General features: G+C 43.8%; 2 protein-coding genes across 4 annotated transcripts in view; one reads left to right on the forward strand and one right to left on the reverse strand.

Annotated features, from left to right (window-relative positions):
• b3gnt2b (UDP-GlcNAc:betaGal beta-1,3-N-acetylglucosaminyltransferase 2b) overlaps positions 1–27,218 on the forward strand; it is a 338,578-nt gene that overhangs the window by 276,505 nt on the left and 34,855 nt on the right. The window lies entirely within an intron of this gene.
• Positions 1–27,218, reverse strand: part of ehbp1 (EH domain binding protein 1) — a 163,706-nt gene that overhangs the window by 126,563 nt on the left and 9,925 nt on the right. For 2 of the 3 annotated variants that reach the window (XM_086092420.1, XM_086092422.1), the window contains exons 4-9: positions 13,378–13,559; positions 10,293–10,432; positions 9,200–9,316; positions 7,821–7,961; positions 7,217–7,466; positions 5,968–6,208 (exon numbers count right to left, since the gene is read on the reverse strand). In XM_086092420.1, coding sequence (XP_085948546.1) covers positions 5,968–6,208; positions 7,217–7,466; positions 7,821–7,961; positions 9,200–9,316; positions 10,293–10,432; positions 13,378–13,511 — 1,023 coding nt within the window. In that variant the 5' untranslated portion in view covers positions 13,512–13,559. The remainder of the gene's footprint in view (positions 1–5,967; positions 6,209–7,216; positions 7,467–7,820; positions 7,962–9,199; positions 9,317–10,292; positions 10,433–13,377; positions 13,560–27,218) is intronic. The other variant, XM_086092421.1, reaches the window with a different exon arrangement.

Genomic DNA, 27,218 nt, shown 5'->3' on the forward strand with positions numbered 1-27,218 from the left:
TAGAATGATAGTAGTATGCCAACATTGTGGAAAGAATGATGTTCGTATTCCCATAGTGTAGGTGGAATCATCGTAGTATTGTGACATTATGGACAGAATGATGGTAGTATTCCAACAATGTAGACAGAAGGATGCTAATATTCCGATATTAGGGATGGAATTGTGATAGTATGGTAGATAGCGACCAGGCCGACCCGCAAATAGTGAAATATCTCCATATAATTGATGCCCACTGAAATGCATTGGAATTTATTTATTTTTAATCAACCTCCCCCATAAATGTGTTTATTAAAAAAACTTTTATTAAAGCCAGAAAAAGACCCCACCCTTCCATCAAGTTACCGTCCGATTTCACTAATTAACACTGATATTAAAATTATCACCAAGGCTTTTACATCTAGATTAGAAACAGTAATCCCGACAATCATTCATAGCGACCAAACAGGCTTTATTAAAGAGCGTCACTCTACTAATAATATTAGAAGGCTCTTTAACCTTATTAGTATGTCACAGCGGCATGATAAAAAGGCAGTTATTATATCATTGGATGCAGAAAAAGCTTTTGATAAAGTTAACTGGTCCTTCCTCTTTGCTGTTTTAAATAAATTTGGCTTTGGGAAGTCATTTATTCACTGGGTGTCAGTATTATATGATTCTCCTAAAGCTACTGTTACTACTAATGGGATTATATCTAAGAGTTTTACTCTACAGAGAGGCACAAGACAGGGATGCCCACTGTCGCCTTTATTATTTGCTATATTTATTGAACCACTTGCATTAGCCATACGCCAGGAAAGAATGATTCAAGGAATTCACTCTGGGGTAACAGAACATAAAATTAATCTATATGCCGATGATATTTTACTTTATTTAGAAAAGCCTGCTATTTCGTTAGGGGAAGTATTTAACTTAATAACTAAATTCTCACAGTTATCAGACTATTCTATTAACTGGACAAAATCAACACTTCTACCTATTACAGAAAATTCATGGAACCCTGCAAGCCAGGACCCATACTACTCATTTCCTATAGGTAATTTAAAACACTTAGGCATAAAAATCTCACCTAAATTAAAAAACGGAAACTTTTTACATTATTTGCAAGTTAAAAGTATGATAAAGAAACAAATTCCAACACTCCAGGGTACGCTCCAACCGCCTGTTTTAGCTAAAGATATTACCAAGCTTTCTCCGACAACAACAAAAAAACTCTCAAAAATATATAAGTTACTTTCATATATTGATAAAACATCTTTACCCATCTCGAAATGGGAAACAGACTTGTCTATAGCTCCGGAATCTGACTTTTGGATTCAAGTTTGTGAAAACGTTTTTAAAATGACAAAACACACAAATTTACAACTTATCCAATATAAAATTATTCACAGAACATACATTACTCAATATATGATGAAGAAAATGGGACTCTCAGACTCCGACATTTGTCTCCAGTGTTTACAAAACACTACAGACACTTATTTTCATGCTTTATGGTTATGTACTCCGGTTATGTATTTCTGGACTAAAGTCTTAGAAAAACTTTCCGCTGTCTTGGACTGTAGGATACCGTTCTCTCCAAACTTGTGTTTGCTAGGTGACTTAACAACAACTGACTTACCACATAAACAATTTCAATCTATACTTGTAGCCCTTACTATCGCAAAAAAAACAATTCTTGTTAACTGGAAAAATAAACAAACTTTGAATATCGACCAATGGTCTAACCTCCTCATAAATCATATTTTAATGGAAAAAATATCTGCCTCAAATAAAAACCAAATGTCAAAATTTAAAGAAACATGGTCTACGTATATAGAATTTTTTAACCTAAACTTGGATCTTAATTCTGCCTGTTAGCGAGAGCCACAGCAGCGTTATAACTTGCATTGATGTTTCTGTATTTGGCAATTTGTAACTAATGGTTGTGTTTCTATAGTCAGGAACCCGGCTGCTGCCAGCGGGATCGAGCGGATTCGCCTCCGATGGGCACCAGGGGTTGATATTTGGATTCACGGCATGCCAGTGGGTTAATTCTGTGGGTGCTGTCCCCCCTGGCTGGGCGTGGGCGGGTCTGCCCCTCTGTTGGCTGCTGGGTGGCGGCTGCGTCTTGGCCGTTCCCTGGGTCTCTTGGGGGGTGCTGCGTTGCGGGGCTTTCCCTGGTGTCGGGGGCGGCGCCGTTCCGGCGCGGTCCGTCGCTCTGGGCCCGGCGACGCGGTTCGGGGCCTGTGGGCCGCCGGGGTGCCCGGTGGTTCCCTCTCCCCTCCCCCTTGCTGCCTCTCCCTCCTCGCCTCTCCCCGCCCGTCCTCCGCCTCCCTGTCCCTTCTCCCTCGTCACCCTTCCTCCTCCTCTCCCCCTCTCTCTGCGGCCCTGCCGCTGCCCCCTGCCCTTCTTGTCGTCTCCTTCCCCCCTCCCTTCCCCCTCCCCGGTACGCCTTCCTTCCCCTCCCCGGTACGCCTTCCTTCCCCTCCCCTGGGCCGGGGGCTCCATCCATGGCCCGGGTCTCGGTGCTACGGGGGCCGGCGGGGGTGGCTGGGGTTTGATGTCGTGCCCGCCACGCTCCGATGGGCGTCCTGGCACCTCGGGCGGGACCCAGTATCCGGGGGGCGAGCCCTATCGCCCCGCCGGACGGGTCCCATATGCCCGCCGGGGTCCCGGTGGGGTGGGTGGGGGCTTGGTGGGCCGGTGCATCTCCTGCCCCCGCCCGGTTGGGGAGGGCCCCGCTGGTCGCTCCTCTTAACTCACTACACTAGGTTTGCACAATACACTTTTATAGACATATAGGGCACATAACACACTTTGGGGGGTGGGGTAGGGTGGAAACACCGTCTTCACCCTACAACTCCCCTCCAATTTTAATACACCACACAACTTGGGGGGGGGGGGGGGCTTGTGGGGGTGCCATCGGTTGGGGGCCGCAGTATAGAGCAGTGCTGCGGTCCCCTGTCCGTGTCCCCGCCCCCCCGCCCTATCTATTTTTTTTAATGCACCACATACACTCAGTAACATGCTTGGGAGGCGGGTGGATCGGAGTGTGGGAATATCATTTCCCTCGGCTCCGGTTCACCTGCTCCTAATTTTAATGCACCACACACACACACACTTGTATATACACTGGGTGGGGTCACATTCACGGTTTAGGGGTAGAGTTCGCCAGTCGGCGAGTTGGCGGACTCAGTAACAGGGGTTAACTTTCACAAAGAACGCTGGGGTGACGACCGGGGCCTTCCCCCGCTGGGCCTGGGGTTCGGGTGGTCCCCGGGGGCTGGGGGTCGGGGGTCTGCCGGTTGGTCGGGGTGGGGTCGGGGGGGGCGGCTTTGTTGGGGGGGGGGGGGGGGTTTGCGGGGGGGTGGTGCTGCGGGTGGGGGGTGTCTGGGGGATTGGGGACCTGGGGGCGGCTGGGGCTGGGTTGGGGTGGGTGGCGGTGGTGGATGGGGGGCGGGAGGTCGTGGGGGGTGCGGGGGTTGGGGGCCGGTGGGGTGCCTGGCGGGCCTGCAGTGCCCCGTCCTGCTGCGTTGGGTCGGGGGCGCGGGCCGTGTTGGGGCGGGGGGCGCTCCTGCTCCTGGGTTTGCTCTCCGGCCGGTGGCCCTGGCGGGGCCCGGGGGTCGTCCTTTGGCGCTGCCGCGACCGGCGGGGGTCGACGGCTCCCCTCTTTGGTGGAGATTTTCATGCATGCCAGATCCACCACACCAGCATCTACCGAAACTCAGACACAATCTGTTTCCTCCTCAGGTCATTGAATCGGTGGAGGCTGGTGTCTGTGGATCTCACTCGGCTTCGTCTGTCCTTCCTTCCTTCCTTTTCTCGGTCTCTCCTTCGGTCTCTTGAGGCCTCCCTGATTTTGTTTTTTGGATTTGTCGGGGTCTGGATGTTTCTTGGGTTGGGGAGGAGTTCTGGTGGGTGGTGTCTGGTCGGTGCTGGATTTCACCTTCCTTGGTTTTCTTTGGTCCCCTCGAGTCTCCTGACGGCGGTGTTCGGTTTAGGTGAGCTAACAAATACACGCACGCACACACGCACGCACGCACGCACATACACATACTCACCCACACACACACAAAAAAATATATATATATAAAAAATATATATATATATATAAAAAAAAAATAATAATAATAATAAAGAGCAATGAAAAAAATAAAAAATAAAATAAAAATAAACTATGATAAACAGTCAATAAACGTTTTCCAGAGAAAAATAGGGCCAACCCCCACCCCCCAAAATATGAACAAATATTACAAAATATAGATATAGAAAACATATTAATATGTGGGGGTTGACTGTATTCTGACATTACTGACAGAATGATGCTAGTATTCCGACATTACTGACAGAATGATGGTAGTATTCCAACATTTTGGATGGAGTGATGGTAGCATTCCAATATTGTGAAGGGTAAGATAAAGAAATCCTAAATTTAGAACAGAATGATGCTGGTATTACAACATTATGGTGAAATGATATTGACATTCTGACATCTTGGACAAAATTATACTAGTACTGTATTCCAATGCTGTGCCATAGAATGATGGTAATATTCAAAAATTGTGCAGAGAATGACGCTAGTATTTCATTATATTCCAAGCGCCACCTAGTGGGTAAAGGAAGTAATAAAAATGCACACTCCTGCCACTAACCTTACAACCGCTCCCCATCTCCCAAATCCCACCTACGTTCATCCCTCCCTCTAAAGGGCAGGGGCATCTCTTGGCCAAGTGTGGCCCACCACAGGCCACTGGCTTCGGGTAATTAAAGTGGCTCAGCCCCCACCCATGGTCACAGGCAAGTGCGGTTGGGTGATGAAGGCACTGTGCCATAATTACATGGACAGCCACTAAGACAGTCAGCTAGGCAGGTGCACAGTGGCGGTGTGTGTGTATATGCGCGCGTCTGTGTGTGTACGCGATATATAAGCAACTGTACAATCGCATGTGTGAGTGAGTGAGTGAACGTAGGGGGTCAACACCCCCTTGTGATCACTTTGCTGTAGTTAAGTGCTCTGTGTTTAAGCCTCCACATAGGCCCATTCAACCCCTTATACACACACACACACGCGCACACACACACACACACACACACACACCCACACACACACACACACACACACACACACACACACACACACACAAACAGTGAACCTCCACGCAGCCCCCAGCCAATCATTCCCCACCAGTGGTCTGACTCCTGCCGTGAGTGTGTGTGACCATCAGCCATTTAATTAGAGCCAGCCGCCATTTACCTAATTTCAATAAATAAGTAAATAAATAAACACTGGATCAGAAACCCACACACAAACCCAATAAACAAACATTCAATGAGGTGCTGAGTGATTGTGTGTGCTTGTGCGTAAAGGGGTTGAATGGGCGGGAAAAAAATGCATGTGGACACACATGCCTAAACACAAACTCTTGGATTTTTTTTGCTCATTTTCATAACTCTCAATGAAGTTAACTAATTATACTATATTTCTGGGCTAGGTCATTGGTAGAATTTCTAAATTAGTTCAATTTAAATTAGGCGTATTTTCCTGAATAAAAGCTTGATATTATAATAAACTTATATTTAAAAATCCACACCGCTTCTCCTCACTAGGGTCGAGGGGGGTCTTCAGGCAGTTGGCCCTAACTAGTTACCAGCTAATTGCAGGGCACACAAAGACAACAAAACCATTCACACTCACACCTATGGACAATTTAGAGTGCTCAATTAACCTACCATGCATGTATTTTAGAATGTCGGAGGAAACCAAAGCACCCGGAGAAACCAAAGCACCCGGAGAAACCCCACACAGGCTGGAGCCTGGATTTGAACCCACGACCTCTACCTCTGCACTGAGGCGGATGTGCTACCCATTCACCCACCGAGATGCCACATTTGAAATTCCTTTCTTTAAACTTGACTTTCTTACCCTGTCAAACTTTGACTTAATAACATAATATTACGGCTATTATATCTTTAAGAGAAAGTGTTTACCTTGGGGGACGAGGAGGCCAGTTCTCTCCCCATGACCGCCGTTACAGGACTGGGTCCAATTGACAAGGTTTTTGTCTCCCAGTCCTGGTCGGAGCAGACCTTGGGAGTGGGCACACTGGGGCTGAGGCCAGGGCCCGACGAGCTTGGGGGTGCAGGAGCTTTCCTTTTCTGGCTGCTACCTGTGTCCAGGAGAACAAGGCTTTGCGTTGGGCTCGTCCTAGGCTCGTAGAATGGGTTGGACCTGGTTGACCATTAGAAAGACATTGTCACCTTCTTTGCCTTTACGTTGATTTGCGTGTATTGTATTCTTGAAATGAACATCAATTTATCAATTACTATACCCATCCCCAGTCACCATTTCTATGTGTCCGCTGAAACCACTGTATGCAGGATCCATTACACCAGTGGGCACCAACCTTTATGAATCTAAGAGCTACTTCTTGTGTAAGTTGTGTGCATTGGTTGCAACACAATGAACAACACAGGTGAGCCAATAGAATAATCGTCTGCACTTGGGCCAGCTCATATCTTGACTTCTCAAGATGCACTACTGACAGACAGGACACGCGCACACACATGCATACCAGAGAATGTTATCAATATAGAGGCACGCTTGTGGCAGTGAAAGCCCCTGAGATACTCACTCAGCATGCGACAAAGCTGCGCTAAATAAACAGGAGAATTGGAAGGGGTCGACTCAAAAGAGAGTCGGGAGTGGTCGCAGTGACAGAAGAAGCCAAAGCAAAGAAAAGCCTCAGTGAAGCAACATGCGCGTCTGAAGAAGCTCCAGTCAAAACATAACACTACTCCCTTGAACTTTCCATTCTGCAAAGAATGACCTCAGACTTAAGGCGACAGTCATGCCAATCAATAACAAATCAAGCATTTTGACAGCATCGCTCAACCACAAGCCTGTGAAAGCGGCTAAGACCAGAACAAAAAAAATCTGGGGAATGAAGTGGTCATCCTTGGAAATGTATAAGTTAATTAATGGATCAAACAACTGCTTTGCCTGCACTACATGACACAGTTTGAACTTTCCTAAGTAATGCTAACGGCTTGATTTCATGTTTATGTGATATTTTACACAATTTTGCAGGTAACAAAAAAAAGCATCAGGTGGTACCACTAACACTGATGGAGTTACATATGACACCAACAGACAACACTTTCAAAGGTTACGCAACGTTTAACACGGGTCCATGTCTCGGTCTACTACTTCAAACCACAAAACTATCAGATAACTTACTCATCAAATTCTTCCTCGTTGTTTTGTCTGATGTGGGCGTACAAGTACTTGCTCATGTCGACCGGCCGCATCCCTTTTCTGGGCCGAGCCTTCGGGGACTCCGGCTGAGAGTTGGCTTCGTCTTGCTCCGGCTCTTCGAAGGGGTTTCCAGGCGTCCCCTCACACGGCTCCTCTGTGGGCTCGTCAAACGGATTGGAGGCGTTGTAGAAGGATTCGTTGACCCGTGAGGCAGACGGTTGCTTAGGAGGTTCTGTTTGATAAGGATTGTGTCATTTACTGCCGATAATGTCTGAGTGAAGCAGCATGTGTCCCAAGTCAATGTTTTTTAGATTATTTTCAGGGTACGGTGAGTTAAACAATGATATTATGGCTTTTTGGGGGGGAATCATAGTTTGTGGAATTAAAAAAACTCCACTCTTATTTCAAGGTATTACTATATTAATATAGGTGATTATATAATTTTCGGAGCAGTGTCCATTATTTGCAAATTTTTGCTACCGACATTGGGGCTTGTTCCCTAAATACTGTGAATGGCAATGGTTCACTGTACGACACCCCCAACGAAATGCTTAAACCTGAAAGTGTGTACAATCGGACCACATACCGTCCTCGTTGGGATCGCCAAACGGGTTGAGGTGGTTGGCCTCCGGCAGGTAATCCTCTGGCTCGTCGAAAGGAATGGTGAGCTTGGTGGGGTGCGTCTCGCGGTCCTCGTCTTCCAAGAAATTCAGCTTATTGATCAGCTCTTTGGTGGCCAAAACAAAAGGTAAATCAAGACAAGTAAGAAAATTGAGACAATGAGTCATGAGGCATAATTATTTTTTTACATGTAGAGTAAAAAAGTGCTGCACTTGGGAGTGAACCACGAGTAAAGACCAGCTAAACTTGACTGAGTTATTTTCTGTGCACATTGGTGCAATTAGTGGGTGGGTTACTGTGGGAGACCAGCGGCGTGGAGTTGCTACGGAAACGCAGACTGAAGGAGCTGACACTTGACCGCTTTATCTTCGTCGTCCTCACCACCGTGGCTCATTTGCATGGAGACAATGGGCTAGTAAAGGGTGCGAAAAGGAGATGCCGAGACTGGTGTCGAAAGAGCGGCGTGCCTTAAGTCTATTTGCGGTGTCGCTATGTGAAGTGGACTTCGCTGATAAGAGAGGTGGCATTTGTAACTCATTTTTGGTAGACAAGTGTGTGTGTACTTTGCACAATAGCTTGTTTTCCAACCCAAACAGAAGCAGCAGCTTCTTCTCATCAAATGCAGAAATTAATGTCTACAGACCAAACCCAACTTGATCTCACAAGCCTTTCTTGGTGAGTATAGGAGGGATCATCAATGAAGGAAAGTGCGATGAGAAATTTCTCTGGGACAGGAACCACAACGCAGTCTGGCTGTTTTACCAAGGAAGAAAGTAGCAACTGACTTTACAGCAAACAGAGAAGCTGGCCATAAAAAAAAAGTACATCTGTACGTTCCATGTACTGCATGTGCCAGTCATGTATCTTCTCTGGGTGAGTAGTTTTACTTTATACAACTGTATGAATGCTAAGAATATTAAATCTTTACAAATATTTATCTTACTTAAACATTTTCTGTACAGGAAATGATTTTAAATTCTGAGTAGATCATGGACTGAAAAAACACTAACACACTCCACACCACAAAACCTGACTTTAATCACAGAAGAGGGGACATGATTTGGAAGAATGGTGAGCCTTGTTTGGACACAGCTTTCCTGGTTTGGTTCACTACCAATTGCAGTTGAACACAAATACAAAACAAAACTGAATACAGTACATTAAATAACAAAGGTAATAGTTATAAATCAATTGACAAAATGTTCACAACACCAAAGTCAACGCTACATGAGAAAAAAAAAGGAACAGGCTACAGAAATAATGATATACCAAATAAAAATAAATTGGAGGTTTCACAAAACGAGAGACAAGACAAATAGGAAGACATTTGGGAAGAAAAAAGACCTTGCGATGAAGCAACAGGCTTAGCGGCCGCCTTGAACGCTCGCTTAGGAACGCCGATGCCATTGCCATCATCGTCGCCATGTAAGCAGCTGAGGGCGTTCAGCTGGTTTACTATCTCTGCAGACCACAGGGCCGCACGACAAGGAAGGACGAAGAAGAGCAGTAAAGACGTGGAGAGCACACAGAGAAACAGCAAAAACAACACGTTTTGACAGAGATGAGATTAGTTTAATGCAATCATTCCCAAAATGGTGTCTTCGAGTTATAGACTGGGGGTCCGCAAAATAATTTGCAATACATATACGGTAACAATTGTAAAGTGCAGTTCAGTCGGGTGTAACTGTTAAGTACACTACATTCAATCTCAATGTTTTTAAACACTTGAAGTACATTTGTTAAGAGCAATACATTTTTGTTGAATCATTATTTAAATACAGTTTATTTTCCTATATTAAGTGCAACCCATACATAATGTTACAGTGGTTTAAATACATTGTTTAGGAACAAAACCTAATTTTTGAGGTACTTGTACAAAGTTTGGAAACCACTATATATGGCATTTTAGTGTACACATGGCAGTCAGTCATGTTTATTTTGGGGTTAGGATTATGAAGGGTGTCTTTGCAAACATTTTTCCCCTGGACCCAAAATGTTTGAGAACCCCTACATTCATGAGAGCATCATTGGAGAAGCTTGTAGGTACAAGTTGGTGGAGTTTTGACTTTTGCTTAGCGAGACGCACGCTAAGCGAAGAATGGCTAGGCTCATATAAATGAGACAAAAGAGCGCAGAGAGAAAGCATGAAGCTGAACTGGAGGCAGGAAAAAAGTTGGATTAGACTACGCGGAAGGGAGAGGAGGACGTACATTACAAAACAACACGGATGTACACTCAGTGTGAATTTGAATAGCAGTGTGTGAATAGATTATGTTTTATACACATCTGTAAACTAAAATTAAAAATATATATTCTTCTCTTTTACTTGTTCTCACTGCACATTAAAAATGGAATTTGTCCACCTTTTTACCAAGTCACTGTTCTATATGAATGGCATGTACTGAACGTATGCCATCTTGCGTATATTAGTTAGTACCTGTGATCTTGGCCGCCTTCTCTTCCTGGTTGACCCTGTTCTCCTCATCCTCCTCGTTCTCTTCCTCGAAGTCGTCCAGGTTGCCAATGTCGGCCTGCTTCATGCTCATCAGGCTGGCCAAGCTCTGCATGTCCTCATCGCTGCAGTTTGGGGGGGAAATCACATCAATGCAAATGCATATCATGCTTGTAATGTGCTTTGAAAAAAACATAAGGCTATACATAACCTTGAGGGATTAACACGCTGCTGAGACGTGGGGGGGAAAAAAGGCGAGATTATGCACCGACATACCAATGAATAAATGGAAATAGTGCAGTGTTGAATTTTTATGTGACGGGAAGATGGCGTCTGTTTCAAAAGGATTAATGTAACGCCGCCTCCACATCTGTCACTTCCTAACTTCGACGTTTTCAAACCTTTTGTCTCATCTTGGCCTTCATATCTCCGCTCCCCCACCACACATTATTTCACGTCGTCCCCCTCGAAAGCGCCATCATAATCTTTTCTCGTTCTCTGTGTGTCTGTGTTCTTTGTGTTTGCCGCTTCCAGGGTGCCGAGCTTTATTTGAATCGTCGTGATGGAGTTTGTTTGTGTGTGGTCGACATCATTCCTCCAAGGGTTAACAAGGGTTACGCGCCATCGACCCGCCGTCGGTAACACAACAAAGACCCCTGCCAATGTGTGTGTGTGCCTTTAAATTAAAGTTACCAAATTAGAATGCACAAACGAGAGAGGGAGAGAGAGAGAGAGAGAGTGGCCAAAAATCAAAGTCATATCAAAGACGAACGAATATGAGAGAGTGAAGAAGAGAGGCCAGGCTTGCGAGTGATTGACAGTGTGGGCCAAACTTGGAAAAAAATATTTTCAAACATATATCCAGTGGGAGCATAAGCACTGAGCAATATAGCATTAAAATGTTTTTTTAAACAAAAGAGATTTAGCATTGAACAGTTGAGGATAAATGGCAGCCCACGTCCAGCCACACCCGTCAGTCAGTTTATTTCTCATCTCGATTCCTGTTCACAGCTACTTCACGTCGTGCAATCCTCTCCAGACTGCTCAACTTTGTAGCAATGTCCATTTCCATTCTGGTCGTGGCGACGTTGGATGCAGCTCGTTTTTTTCTCACCCGTGACATGTCGTCACAGGCCTTGGACAGGCCGGCTTGCACTCCAGCGATAGTGCTCAAAGCCACAGTAGCTATTTCTACTGCCTTTTTTTGCCCATCCTCCATTTTGATGACAGACGGCTCCAATCCCTAGCAGAGGCATCCCAGCCACCAGCGTGATGAACAGGTAAAGATCTTCGGCGTCTTCAACTTCAAGTGAGGCTAGACACAGCGTCCGCCATCTTCCCCAACTATCTTCTGCATATCCAGACATGAAAGTTCCACCCGGACATGAGCGTTGACCAGGTCCAGTTCTCATCATAGCGAAGATCTTGTCCAGAGCACATAAAGACCAGTTCACAAGTTCCATATTGTGAGGCCACATATAACATATTATTGTCAATAAATGTTTAAAGTGGACTTCCCCTTTAACTCTTTGACTGCCAAGCATTTTCAGATAAGAGGATGTGTGGGTGCCAGCTGATGTAAGCATTTTGACTGATCTTTCAAGGTCCACAGAAAATTTTGTGTTCGGACTATGGAAATACAGATACTACCAAATGAAAGATTGAACTCTCATCTTTCATCAGAAAAAAAAAGTTTGTTTCTACCTTATTCTGTTCTTCAGTAATCAACAATAGAAAATAGGTTAGTTTCATCCAAATGCTCTGTTTTGGACCAAAATACGGAGAAATCAATTATTTCATGCACTCTAGTGAATTTGACACCTTTTTTTTCCCATGAACGATTCCACAAACATCTAAACAGTGCTTTACTTCTGTAAAACACTACCACCAACAATGAAAAAGTGTTTTTTGATAGCAAAATACGTTTATTTACATTCAACAGTGTAACAATTTGACAAAACAATTTGGCAAACTATTTACAAATGTGGTACTATTTACAATTGTGTGGATGTTTCAACTACACAGTTTTTCTTTTTGTGAGGTATATTGTGTAAAACTCCCCTGCGTGCAAGGGGACCCAGCAGGATTTGCACCACAGATTAGTTTCACTGCGATTGCCCCTTCGCGTGCACTTTCTTGCCGGCCTTTTTTTCCGGGGAGTAGCAGGTATATACTGCAGTGTGTGTTTGTCATGATACGGTGACCTGGTGTTACGTCTGGCTTCCTCATGTCCATCAGTTCCTATACCGGGTGGTAAGAGATGTTCTGCTCCATCTTATCCACTCCATTCATGGTGGCATCCAGTCCAGAACCAGTGTCTTCTCCGTGATCAGACTGTACCCACTCCTCCGATGAATATGCATTGGACTCGGGGTACTCTTCATCGTCCGATTGAACGTCCGCCTGTGCAGAAGTGCTCGTTTTTCGGCGTTAGCATCGCTAGCCGGTTAGGCTTTACGACGCGATCGAAGCCGCCGCGTCAACGCTTCCAACTTCGGCGTCAACGCTTCCAACTTCGGCGTCAACCTCGGAGTCACCATCATCATCATCAATGTGCTCTTTAAGCATTGGTCGATGCCTTTCGTCTTTAAAAAAAATGCTCAAGCGTGAGCTGCTTGCAACCGGTCGCCATTTTCGCCTCCTCAGCCATTCTCCCCTCAACACTCTAGCTCCGCCTCACGTCTTCTACTGACGCCTACCAATCTTGTCCAAAGAGAGTCATCGCTGCCATCTAGTGCCCAAAAATAGGCATTTTTGGCTAACTCGAACTGCTTGATACTTTCAGCACAGCTTGCCAAGGCTTTCCTCCACCCGTTTTCCAAAAAACAAAACAAAAAAAAACATAGTGAACATCTTTTAACTTTTTTGGGCGGCACTCATTTGGATTTTACTAAACGTTATTAAATGTTTTTGGCGGTCAAAGAGTTAAAGATTAACTACAACAAAGAGTCCAGGTGCCTCCATTAAACCTGGATGACTGAGAACCTACACATACATACCGTCCTGAAATAAACTAAAATGAATAAACTCAATGAATCGCCCAGCCCCCTAGTCTATTGTGTTGACTCACGTGGCTTTGCCCTCCCGCAGGAAGATGCAGGAGAGGGAGAACTGCAGCGTGGCCGACACAACCTTCTTGGAAAGTGGCTTGAACTTGAGCTTGACGTCCGTCTGTGTGGGCATGGGGCTGGCGTACTGCTTCATGTTGATATTGCTGGTGGCCAGGGCTTTACGTCGGCCAGATGGAGACTCCTATACGAGGACAAGATGGGGAAAAACGGTAGCGATGAGTACATTGAATGAAAAATACAAACCTGACGATGAATTGAATGAACACAGAGAACCTTTAAAATTGGCGATAATGTCAAGACGGACAGCGACAAATGCTTTCAATACAGTAGGGCAGCGGTGGGCAATCTCGGTCCTCGAGGGCCAGAGTCCTGAAGGTTTTGGAGGTTTCTCACTTCCAACACAAGCTGATTCCAATCAACAGGATCGTTATCAGACTTATGCAGAGCTTGCTGATGAGCTGATCATATATCAGCTGTGTTGGAGAAGGGCAACATGCAAAACCTGCAGGACTTCGGCCCTCGATGCCCACCTCTGCAGTAGGGCAAGGTCGAGTGTTAAACTTCACACCCTTTATCCCCGCTTCGCAGAATACCCTTAAGTGCTGTGATATCAACATTAAGTCAAAAGAAAAATAAATGCCTGCACTTTTCTACCTAAAAGCAGCACACAGTTGTCAGTAGGAGCTCACCAGAGACACCATCTTGTATTCACTGTGAATGGAGTCTGTAGGAGGACCCCTCTAGATAGATAGATAGATAGATCGATATGCACAAACGCGGGGGTTCGACAACGCAATGATCATCCTGTAACATTTTCCCAGACGTCTTCACACGCGCAAATCTCAGGAAGATCTAGCTCTGTGAAGAAATCTCAATCTAGCGCCTTATCGCCAAGGTCCTCAGGGGATTTAGTCATACATATACACACACACACATAAAGCGTGAGGCATTTAGTGGCAAAGATGCTGGTCATGTTGGTGAAAAGAGGCAAAGGACAAGAAATATGTGGTGCATTTTATGGGGTGTTGGTAAGGGGCAAGAAATGGAACTCCCTCGCGCTCTGGCCACACTCGGAGAAACACAGTGCAGCTCCACCAGTCTAGCAGACGTCAAGGTTGTTTGGGGTTTTGTTTTCTTTCTATAACCAATCTGAACAGAACTACGATTTTAAAACCAAACCATTGTTTTTGGTGTATGGTTACAAGCCTGAAGCTAGGGCTGCTAGACATGGCCTTAAAATAAAAGCTGATAAATATCTTTACAATATACGTTTTATTTGACCATTTATGAAACATTCCAATGAGTAGATTAACACGTTAGCTGTCCACAATGGGTAGGCTACAAGTGCAAGCCTCTCTGGCCAAAACATTCAGCCATATACAATAAATTAATGTTTAGATGGCATCATGACAGATTGTTAGCAACCAGCCAAAGGGTTTTAACGTGATCCGAGGAAGAAAGCATTACTGTCTGTTTAACATAGTAAAGAGGCGCATTCTTTTTTTCTTTTCCTGCCATTGAATTTGGCAGGAATTGACGCTCTCAGACTTCTCTCAAGGAAGGGCCGTTTCGTAAAAAAGCCGTTTCGGGAACCTCCAGACATGCGTGGAATAAAAAAATATATATACATTTTTGGATGACATGAAGGAAAGTCTCCCTGCGAGTGATCATGTGAAGAAAGTGTTCCAGTCTAACAGCATATTAACCATGTGGAACCGCCCTGGTGGTCTCTGTATATACCAGCTGTTGCAATTACTACACCGTTCACCTGATTTGGATGTAAAACACATTGAGGGTTTCTTAGAACCAAAAAGATGAGAATTGATGTAGGTATATCAATCATTTGATGCCTTAGTGTCGTTTTTTTTGGGGGGGGGGGCAAACATTTAAAACTTTTGTTGTGTTAACAGATTTATTTATTAAGGGACAAAATGAATTTATTCCATTTTGGGATGAGGCTGTAACATAACAAAATGTGGAAAAAGTTGCAATGTGCGTCCGCTTTAACAATCAATTCCGAGTTCTTCGATTAGTATCCCAGATTAGTAGTAACCATTCCCCCTCAATTTTAGTTTATACATCTCCTGCCAATCTTTTCATCTCTACCCAAAGTCATCATGCCTTCCATTTCCCACCTGCAGCGGAAAATAATGAAATATAAAAATAAGAAAAAGTACAGAAGAAAATCGTCCACTTGACATTTTGATGCTGACATTTGGGCCTCGTCACTCGAGACGTAGTGACTTGTCCAAAGAACAGCCTTTCAAAAAATGAACACGAGGGCTGAGTGGGAGGGGAGGGGAGGGGAACTCTTATCTCTCCGCAAATTACACCCAAGGTATTATACTAAGCTAATAGCGCGTGCAGATACTTTATGAATGAATTTGCTAAATGCGGCAAACACTTAAGACGAAGAGGATTTGCTAAAGATGACAATGGCGGCAAATAGAGCGGGGGAGTGAGGGAGGGGCTCTAATGGGAAATACGTAAGGATATGCAAATGAGATGGCAAAATGAATGACAAACATTTTAAGAGATTTTCACCGGAGCGTCTAAACAATGGAAATGCCCTCGGATGCTGCTTGTCAATCAAACATAAAAAGGTTTACAGGGGAGAGGGGCGAGAGGTGGATTAGAGTGACAATGTCTAAATTGAAACGAGACAATGCCGAAGTTTCATTTATGCCAGAGGATAAGACTATCAATACGCTTTCAGAGAATAAGTAATTATTAATGCTTAGTAGTGTGCAACTAGGTGATGATGAAAGGGAAAAAAACAGGGAGGGAGGGAAGGAGTGAGGGGTGGTTGCTGTATGCTGCCCCCTGGTTGCATGTCCTTGCACATGCAACACAAAAGAGCATTAGAGTGAGGAAAGCAGTTCATGACCCATCTACAGTAGGGTGAATATCCATGATAGAAAAACCAATCATTTTTTCTCATTTTAAATACATTTACCCCTCTCACATGCTTTACAAACAAATTTATCACAACCCACTTAAAAAAAAAATCCTTATCACAGGTTTCTCAACCAGGCGTCTGTGGACACCTACTGATTTGTGGTGTAATTGCAAGGGGTCCTTGACAATAAAATATATTTTTAAACAGATTATATGACATTTATAGAGTGAGGATTATTTTATTCAAATCTTTATCTAATAAAAAAAAATCCGCAAATGGGTGAATTTTGCGAGTGCCGAATTGCGAGTATGTAGGGGTCCAATGTATTCACGGGTCAAGCCTACTACAAAATAACAGTAGCTACTCCTCTGCCAATTTGGAGCCTTGGAAAGAGCAAGGCTTTAGGCGCCATCTTAGAGTGTTATAGGAAAAGCACAAAAATACACAGATTTAATACAATAAGGTAAACAATATTTCATTTTCCCTTAATGACTTTCAGCTTTCATTTTCATCTTGGCAAGGGGGTGGAAGTGGGGTGGGGTGCAGAACTGGTTTATGCCAGCTGGCTAGGGATTGATCCACAGATGCTCCCCTGGTGGGGCGGGCAGGGGTCAGGGTGGCGGGGGTGCCCAGGAGGTCCCGCTGAAACCCCTCTGCCCCAAAATGCCAATGGGACCGGATGGGGGTGGAAAAAGGAGGGGCTGTGGATCCCTTTGTGACTGAATCTATGGATTAATTAGACAGACCTTCTTTGTGAAGACCAATCATCTAATGTTTTTTTAACACAGTCAAAAGTCAATTTGTTTCTAATACAAACAAACATGACCCCACATTGATCCTTTAGGTACAATTTTACACTGCCTGCTGTAAAATCCCCCAAGTTTAGGGTCTCTCATTGTAGAAGACTACAAAAACACTTTATTTTGTTAAAAGTGCTTTGCAGCCAAGTAGATCGCTGAGGACAAAGATGCCGAAGCGATACGCCGCAACGTTGTCCGGAAGTGATGAATCGCATCCAGCAGATGATTATCGGACATAAGCCTTAACGCTGCTGTGGAAACAAAAACAATCCTGAGCAGGGCGCCGACTGGCAAAGGACAAACTGAGGTCACCACGTTCCAGACGTTGATAGAAGCGCAGGAAAATGTTTGTTCTGGAAAGGATTATTATAGCCAAGTTTAGCTGTCCTACTGGTTCAATTTAAAGTAAAACCAAGTCTGCTGAAAAACGAGCGGACGGCGCATTCATTTTGGTTTCTTTTTATTCTTATTGATAATTATACTATGCAATGGGTCACATTGAGGAACAGGCATTTCTGTTGCATCTAGAAACAAACAGGACAGTTCATGACCTTTTAAGGCCACTTTGAACAAATTGAAGAACAATGTATGTTCCATTTAATGTGAACATGTATACATGAAAGCTATGAAAAATGTCTGATTTGTCAAGGTGGTAGTGGATTAAACACCCCTTCCATAACTTGAAAGCAGCTTGAAATGTCCACTGAGACAAACCGATGTAACATCTCTTTCATTTGTATTCACGCCATTTAGATATAACAAACAATAAACTCAATTTGGCCTTTGGGATAACCCCAAGGGAGTGACGATTAGCCCCCCACGCCACAACACCCCAAATCAGCTGCCTGTAGCTGGAGTCAGCAGTCAGCAGATTGGAATTGCTTGGGTTGGTGATGGTGTGCTGGGGCAGGTGTGGGCTGGGAAGGGGGGGGGGGGTTACTGTGCCATTGCGCTCCCCTTCAAGGTCACAGTTATTGGAAATAGAGACGTCCGACGTATTCACATCTCTCTTTGAACACAGGCACAATAGAATGATTCCTCTGCAACTCCCCAGATAACTGATAGAGCGTCAACTTTACATACCACCTATGAATAGGGAACCAATTTATATCTGCTATTATTATACGCAAGGATTTTTTTTTGCCTAAGATGGATGTGTGTGTGTGTGTGTATTAAAGGCAACAATGGCCATTTAAAGGCATTTGTAAATTACAACAACAATGGTCTAATATTCAAGGCTGCAAGCAGTGATGGAGAGCTCAAATCACACCTCCATTTTCAGAGCGATGCTTCAAAAAGATCCTTAATTTTGATGCCTTTCTGCTCTGTCAGTAAACAAAATAAAGCTTGGTATTTTAGCGTAAACATACCATCTGTAGTGTTTAGTTGATCTGGTTGCAATTGGTGCTGATTTGGTCTATTTCTCTAGTAGAGTTTTTGTCGAGATACAAGCCCTGGAATTTTCTCCTTATGTCAACCTCCCTGTTTGTTTTCAGGCATGAGTTTTTTTGACTTTTTTGTGGGTCTATTCAATATAGACATGACTACCCAAGTTCATGTAACGGGAAACTGGGTTCAAGGTGCTGAATTGTTAAAATATTCTAGTGGAACAGCTTTGTCTTGAAGGTCCACTGGAAATGGACAGAAGGGCTCTAAAACTGTTTCGTCAAACCAAAATGGCAGACTTTCTGTGGGTTGTTTTTTTCCAGACAGTGCATTCATGACTGACATGCCTTCCAAATTTCAGATTGCAAAGGGAAATTGGCTTCAGGGTCTGAATGATCTAATTATTCCAGTAGGGCAACTTCGTCTTTGAAGGTCTCCTGGAAATGACTAAAAGGGCCCTTAAAAGGCTGCATCAAAACCAAAATGGCAGCCTTCCTGTGTCTTTTCAGGCGCGAGTCTTGACTTTTTAAGTCTACTCATAAAGACACACTAACTAAATTTCATGCTCATTAGGAAAACAGTGATTAAATTGTCAAAATATTCTAGTATGACAAGTTTGCTTTTGAAGGACCCCTGAAAATGTCCCTAAAATTACCTTTCAAATAAAAATGTTAGATTTGGCTTGTTGAGATATTTTTGTGGGTCTACTAATGATAAATATTCTTACAAAATTTTGATTTACTAAGAAACTGGCCTCAGGGGCTGAATTTTGAACCAAAAAAATCCAAACCCTCCAAATCATTCCCTCATACTGGCCGTCAACAGAAAAGTGAGAAGCAAAAACAAACAGCGAAGGAAAGGTGAGAGGACGACACACGGGAGGAACGTTTAGTCTCCACAAGAGCGGGATTAGGCTTCCTTTAAAACCGGCAGATTACAGCAACTGTTTTTTTTTGGGGGGTTGGTTGAACAGTTCAAACATGAGTGACACTGAGCTCTCAAACGTCCTTGTTTTTCTAAACACAATGGTACATGACACCAGCTTGTTTCATGTGCCGCCCAATGCCAGACAGATCACGACAGACACTATGCTATAATTGGACAAAATTTCACACAGATCATCTCAGACATTAGAATCCAGGAAATTCTTGTCTTAATTTAGACCGCCCATTTCGTGTTGGAATATTTCACACAGAACGCCATCACATAAAAAGAGCTGGTAAAACAAATCTTTGAGCGGCAATATGAAAGTGGTTGTTTTTTACTCAGTGTACTTTTTTAAATTAATTTTTTGTTAACAGACTGGAGGTACGTAATCGTAGTTTGCGATCATCTATATCTTATATTTAGAAACCGGGGTATTTGTAGGTTGTCTGTGGCAGTGGCATTGTGTTTTTTTGTTTTGTTTTTTTAATCAGTTGGTGCACTTTTGTTTCTTAAAATCAGCAATCCTAATTTGAAATTATTTGCCAGTTTTTGGAACCCATGAAATGCATAGGTGGACTTCAACCTGCAAATGTTATGTCTGTCCCTTTCACACACTAAGAAAAACTTTGTTAGGTAGTAGGAAGGGGTTATTTTACAAGTCATTGTTTGGTATTTTTTACTGTGTGTGAGTAAACTTGCAATCATCCGACACGATGTTTGTTAAAAAATTAGTGCATCATATTTCAAGACAGCAAAAAAAATGCTTACAGAGTTGCAATCTGCTATCCCACCAACCCAACCCCATCATCTCTGAACGTCGCACCCCTGCCTCGTCTTATCGCCGTGTCCAGCGTGCCCTCCTCTCTCCCGCTCTCCGGGTCTTTCTTTTTTGGTGGCCCCCCAACACATGCTCAGACCCGGAGCGCACGCGTCAGATGGGGGGCTAATGGGAAAATAAATTACCAGCCGGCTAAAAGCCCTGGCTCTGCACTTCTGCCGGGCGGAGAGTGCGGAGTGCGTTGGGGGGGCTTCAGGAGAGAAGGAGTGGTCAGGAAACAGGAAGGAGAGAGGGCTAAAAGACACAGAGGTGGATATCAAGGGGAGCGGAAAGGAGAAAAAGATGAGGAAAAAACGAGAACGGAGAGATGTGGCAATCTCTGGGAGGGGAGAGAAAGGTCGACGGGATTATAGCTGGGAGTTCATCCTCGCTCTATGAAGTGCTTGCTCATTATTTTCCCGACATTTCACCATCTCTTGCCATCATCAAGGCACAAAATGCCAATAACGTCACCACACACACACACAAACACAGCATATGTAGCCACCGAGCTAACACCCTCAGCTCCTGATTATTTCCACTGCATAAAGCAGAACCTTGGATATCAAACCTGGAGATTACCAATGGTGGCCCACACTCATACCATATTTCCTCAAATAATGGCCAAAACCGACCAAACTGTCATACAGGGTGCAAGGGTTGAGCAACTAGTTTTTATGAGTTGCAGACCGTCGGCCAATGGTTTTGCTGCTGTTGCAGGTATATGGGATGTCCCTTGTGCTGTGTTCATGAGTTTGATCGTGGAAGTCGTTTCCACAGCGAAAGTGATTTTGCTTCATTTTGAACCAGTTTACCAGAGAAGAAGAGGAGCTTCCCCTGGTAGTAGACACCAACACTAACCCTAACCATACCAGAAGAGTCGTAGGAGTGTTTTCCTTATATTTTCAACCACTGATAATCTTATTCTCCAACTAAGAATCTTAGTCCATCAAATCCTAGTGTGCAAACAAACTCTGTTGCCAACCAAAACAGTAGCCTCCTACACAGGCACCTAAAAGCTTTTTAGCATTCATTAGCATTCAAATTTGACACCGATGTGTGAAAGCTCTGCAATGTTGCATTCCTCCATGGTACCAGGAGCTTTAGTTTCACTTCATATAAATTTAAACAAAAATAGGCTTCTCCCAATTGATGTCTCAATGCCTTCTGCAGCTGAGTAAAACTCCTCGCAGAAATAAGTTACAACACTTAAGAACATAAAGTGTGACTTTTTTTTTCTTTTTCTTTTTTTAAAGGTGGCTAAAGCATGTTGTTTAATTTTCAAGCACTTATTTTCGGCTTTTCCCTTCAGGGGTCACCACAGCGAATCAGTTGCCTCCATCTAACCCTTTTCTCTGCTCTCACACCAACTACCTTCATGTCCTCTTTAACTACATCCATTAACCTCCTCTTTGGACTTCCTCAAGACCTTCTGCCTGGCATTTGGAAACTCTGCATCTTTTTGCCAATATACTGACTATCTCTCCTCTGGACATGTCCAAACCATCTGAGTCTGGCCTTTCTGACTTTATCTCCAAAGCCTCTAACATGTGCTGTCCCTCTGATGTACTCATTCTTGATTCTATCCATCCTGGTCACTCCCAAAGAGAACCTCAGCATCCTCATCTCTGCGACCTCCAGCTCTGCCTCCTGACTTTTCTTCAGTGGCACTGTCTCCAGACCAAACAACATCGCTGGTCTCACCAGTTTTATAAAACTTTCCTTTCATTTTAGCTGAAACTCTTCTATCACATATCACACCTGACACTTTTCCCCACTCGTTCCAGCCTGCCTGCACACGCTTCATCACTTATTTTCCACATTTTCCATTGCTCTGGACTGTTGACCCTAAATACTTAATTAAACTCCTCCACCTTCTTGGTCTCTTCTCCCTGTAACCTCACTCTTCCACTTGGGTCCCTCCCATTCACACACAGATACTCCGTCTTGCTACGGCTAACCTTCATTCCCCTCCTTTCCAGGGCAAACCTCCATGCCTCTAGCTTCTCCTCCACCTATTCTCTGCTCTCACTACAGATCACAATGTCATCTGCAACCATCACAGTCCATGGAGATTCCTGTCTAACCTCATCGGTCAATCTGTCCATTACCATAGCAAACCAGAAGGGGCTCAGAGCTGATCCCTGATGTAGTCCCACCTCCACTTTGAACTCCTCCGTCACACCTACAGCACACCTCACCACTGTCTTATAGTCTTCATACATTGTCCTGCACCACTTGAACATACTTCTCTGCTACTCCAGACTTCCTCATACAAAACCACAGTTCCTTCTCTGGGCACCCTATCGTAAGCTTTCTCCAGATCTACAAAGACACAATGCAGCTCCTTCTGACCTTCTCTGTACTTCTCTATCAACATCCTCAAAGCAAATACTGCATCTGTGGTACTTTTTTTTTTTTACATGAAACCATACTGCTGCTCACAAATATTCACCTCTGCCCAGCTTCAACTACTCTTTCCCATCGCTTCATTGTCTGGCTCATTAGCTTTATTCTTCTATAGTTGCCACAACTCTGCACGTCTCCCATGTTCTTAAAAATGGGCACCAGCACACTTCTCATCCATTCTTCAGGCATCTTCTCACTATCTAAGATCCTGTTGAACAACCCAGTCAGAAATTCTACTGCTACCTTAACTAGACACTTCCATACCTTTACATGTATATCATCAGGACCAAGTGCCTTTCCACACTTTGTCCTCTTCAATGCCCTTATCACTTCGTCCTTACTACACATCCTACCTGTGGCGCAATACCCACTAACAACAATGATCATCACACCTTCGATTCCTAGCTTCAGGCTCATCACTCTATCACTCTTTTTACCTCCAGGACGTTCCTAACAAACTCCTCCTTCACGATAACTCCTACTCTATTGCTCTTCCTATCTACACCATGATAGAATAACTTGAACCCTGCTCCTAAATTTCTAGCTTTGCTCCCTTTCCACCTGGTCTCCTGAACACACAATATGTCCACCTTCCTTCTCTGCATCATGTCAACCAGCTCTATACCTTTTCCTGTCATAGTTCCAACATTCAAAGTCCCTACTATCAGTCCTAGACTTTTTGTGTTCCTCTTCTCTTTCCTCCTACGAACACACCTTTCTCCTCTCCTTCCTCGACCAACAGTAGTCCAGTTTCCACCGGCACCCTGTAGGTCAACAGCACCGATGGGAGTCGTTGTTAACCCGGGCCTCGACCGATCCGGTATGGAAGTCATATATTTGATTCGCATGTTTGATTTGGCCAAAGTTTTTACGTCGGATGCCCTTCCTGACACAACCCTCTGTATTTATCCGGGCTTGGGACCGGCACAAGAAGACACTGGCTTGTGCCCCCTTGCGGCTACATTTAATGACATAAATTTTCAAGCACTGATTTTTGCTAATGTATTCCAGCACGTCTAATAACAACTTCCTGGTAAATCTACAATAAGCCTTTCCATATCCACTGGCTTCTCACTTTATTTAAGGATGTGTTTGTTTAAAGCGTTTTTGAGATGTGGCGGCGCTATCATAGGGCACTAATCCAGAGCAAAGCTAATTTGTGTAAAGTGTCTGTATGTGTGGGGAGGGAATGCGGTGGTTTGGAGATGGCCTGTGACAAGAAACAATTGCCCCGAGTATGAGTCTGCCTCTCTGGCGGCTCTTCTCTGTGACAAAGGTGTACCCTTCATGCTAAGTGACAAATCTGCGGAGACAAAGAGCATTAGCGGAGGCCATGGTCTGCTCCACTGACTCCGATTGTGGCCCAGTCAAAGAGAATCTAATATGGATTTTAAGAAAAGGAGAGGCAGAGATTAGAATGAAAGAGAAACAATGAACACCTTCCACCGAGGGGGAATTAGCCCAGGGATTGGATAAGGAGCCGGTGTGTCTGTGTGTCTGTGTGTGTGTGTGTGTGCGTGCGTGCGTGGTTGTTCTTTGACTTTTTTGTGTTCCAAAAGAACTCCGCCAGTTTTGTTTATATACAGACAAAAGCTTAATGCGCTACATAAAAGAAGAGCCATTACACGTCTTGTGTTCAGATTTAATTGTAATAACTCACTTGCATGTCAACTCCAAACTGACATCAATGCAAATGTGTTCCTGTAGCTCAGGGATTCTGAACTAGTGGATGTTCACTATTATTTCTGTGAATTGTTTTAAATGTATGGCCTAAATCCGTTTGCATACAAATGTTTACTGTAATTATAACTTTATGACTGAGTTAGCATAAGATAGTAAAAGACTGCCGGCCGCACATTCCAACTTGCGTACAAATTCTGCACACAAAAAAGTTACATTGCCAATTAAACACATTTTTAAAAGCACATTTTTGTTTCCAACATTTCTCAGACAATAACAGTGAAAACTAAGTATTAATAATTATTGTTCAATACAATTTTCTAAACTATGTTAAAGTATTTGGTGAAATTGACAAATCTGAATTTTTGTAAAGATTTTCATCAAAGATTAAAATAACATCCCTATATAAGGAAACATGAATTGGAAACACTCGATTTTCTTTTGTGGGCCACAAAATGTGATGAGGCGGGCTGGATCTGTTCCCCGGGCCTTGGGCCTTGAGTTCGGCATCCGTGTTCACATGTTTTCAATGTTTGTAATATGGTTTCATTATTGTTCTTAACTACTATGTTGCTTGTATATATGTTGTTGCTGCTACAACCCAGAATTATATGACTTGTGGCACGCCTAATACAAGCATTTCTTTTACGACTGGAATGTGCCCTTCCTTTGCCACGTCACCCCCACCCCACTCCAACACCCAAAGGCCTTCGAGCACCAGTCACCTCAAATTCCTGACCCAGTCACCTCTGGGTGTAAAGATTTCTATCCCCACATGGTTGTTGTTTTTTTCAAAAAGGGGATGGGCAGGCCGACTGTCAGTGGCCGGCTTGCGCTGGCATCGGAGCACGTCTCAAGACCCTATTCATTCCCACTCGAGAGAACAATCGCCTTTCTCTCAGTGGCTGCGTCTGAGTTCTCTGCGGCGCTAGAGCAGACGCACACAGGGAGGTAATGTCAAACAAGTTGATAATAACTTTTGAAAATGACTATTTTTGCTATTTACAGCAAAATAACAACACAGGCAATTAATAGCAAATGCCAGTGGAAGTCTGTAACTGCATTCTATGCGGTTTAAGAGCATTCAAAGATAGAGAGGTAATGTTAAGTTGCAAAAGAGCACTAATGCATTTGAGTGGCTAACAACTCGCTAACTCATTTGTCATTTGGGGTTTTTCAATTACAGTACAACCTAGGCACCAATCAGGAGTATGTATTTGTTTTCTATACAGCACTCAAGCATATAATGGCACATGCACATTCCAAACAACTAACAAATCCATTCTGTTGCTTTCGCAGCTAACCGTCACCACCCACGCACCAGCCAAGCAGGTCAAGCTTGTGGATAAACACGGGGATTTGCCGTCTGTGATGTTTTACGGGCAACACTGGCTTGTCTCCATCGCAGGCAGCCATCTTAAGACGCGCAGAGGCAAAATAAATAACAGAGATGGTGATAATAACTACTCTGCTGCCATTGTCCAATCAGGCGCCGAGCAGACGACAGCGGTCATAATGCAATACTGGGCACCAGAAACAAGTCAGCAGAGTTAACCGATAGCAGAGGGGACACACACACAACATACACACTCATAACCTTGAGGGCTCGAGGTCAACAAGTGTGTTATTAGAGTATGTAATTATAAAATTAACATTAACAAATCTGGGTTACGCCGCTGCTTTTGGAACGAATATGTGATGTAAACAATGGACCTCTTTTTATTCGCGCCACTGCTGTGGGATACTTTCACAGGTTTGTAGGTGTTTAAGATTGAACGTCATTTGTGTACAAGTTGGGAGCCTGCATGAGAGCCTATCAAAGAAAGAGAAACGTGTGTTTATTAGACAAATCAGACCGTGCGTGCGTGTGTGTGTGTGTGTGTGTGTGTGTGTGTGTGTGTGTGTGTGTGTGTGTGTGTGTGTGTGTGTGTGTGTGTGTGTGTGTGTGTGTGTGTGTGCGCGTGCGTGTGGTGACATCTGCCGCGGTGTTGGCCAGGAGTTGGAGCGCAGCAGGCTGCAGGAGCCTCAGACTAAGAAGATGAAAGCCAAGGTCACAACCTGGACTGGTGGGATGGGCAGGTACACTCGAAAAACACAAAACAAGAAATCAACAACGTAAGGAGCGCCACACAAAAAACACACTCACAGCATGCTAAAGGCTTATGGCAAGACAAGGACGAGATGCCGCATGCATGCATGCGCGCACACACGCACGCACGCACACACACACACACACACACACGCACGCACACACACGCACGCACAGGATGATTTACAAGAGTAAAGTAGACAAAACAAAACAAAGAGACAAAATTGTCTCATTGTCATGGGCGAGTTACTTTAACTACAGGTAGCTTAGTTTACAAATATACCAACACACAAGCATAAACAGGCTTGTTATGAGACATGTTTTCTAAGTGCAAGAGTCAACATTTTACAGCCTGTTTTTTAAAAAATGTATATACAGTACAGGCCAAAAGTTTGGACACACTTTCTTACTGAATGCATTTGCTTTATTCTCATGACTGGTTACTTTGTAGATTGTCACTGAATGCATCAAAACTACGTAATAACTGATGTGGCGTTATGACCTTAACAACAAAAAGTGAAATAACTGAAAACATGTTTTATATTATGGATTCTTAAAAATAGCCATCTTTGCTCTGGTTACTTTTTTGCACATTCTTGTCATTCTTACCTCTGGGAACTCCTTAAAGACTGTTGGAAAACCCTTTCAGGTGACAACCTTTTAAAGCTCATCGAGAGAATGCAAAAAAAATGCAAAAAAGTAATCAGAGAAAAGGGTGGCTATTTATTTATGTATTTATTTTAGTATTTTCACCTTTTTTTTGTTAAGTACATAATCATGAAAATAAAGCAAATGTATTGAATGAGAAGGCGTGTCCAAACTTTTGGCCTGTA

The sequence above is a fragment of the Leptonotus elevatus genome, chromosome 13, assembly GCF_054856555.1.
Source record: "Leptonotus elevatus isolate MCC_2025b chromosome 13, RoL_Lele_1.0, whole genome shotgun sequence".
Taxonomy (NCBI): Eukaryota; Metazoa; Chordata; class Actinopteri; order Syngnathiformes; family Syngnathidae; genus Leptonotus; species Leptonotus elevatus.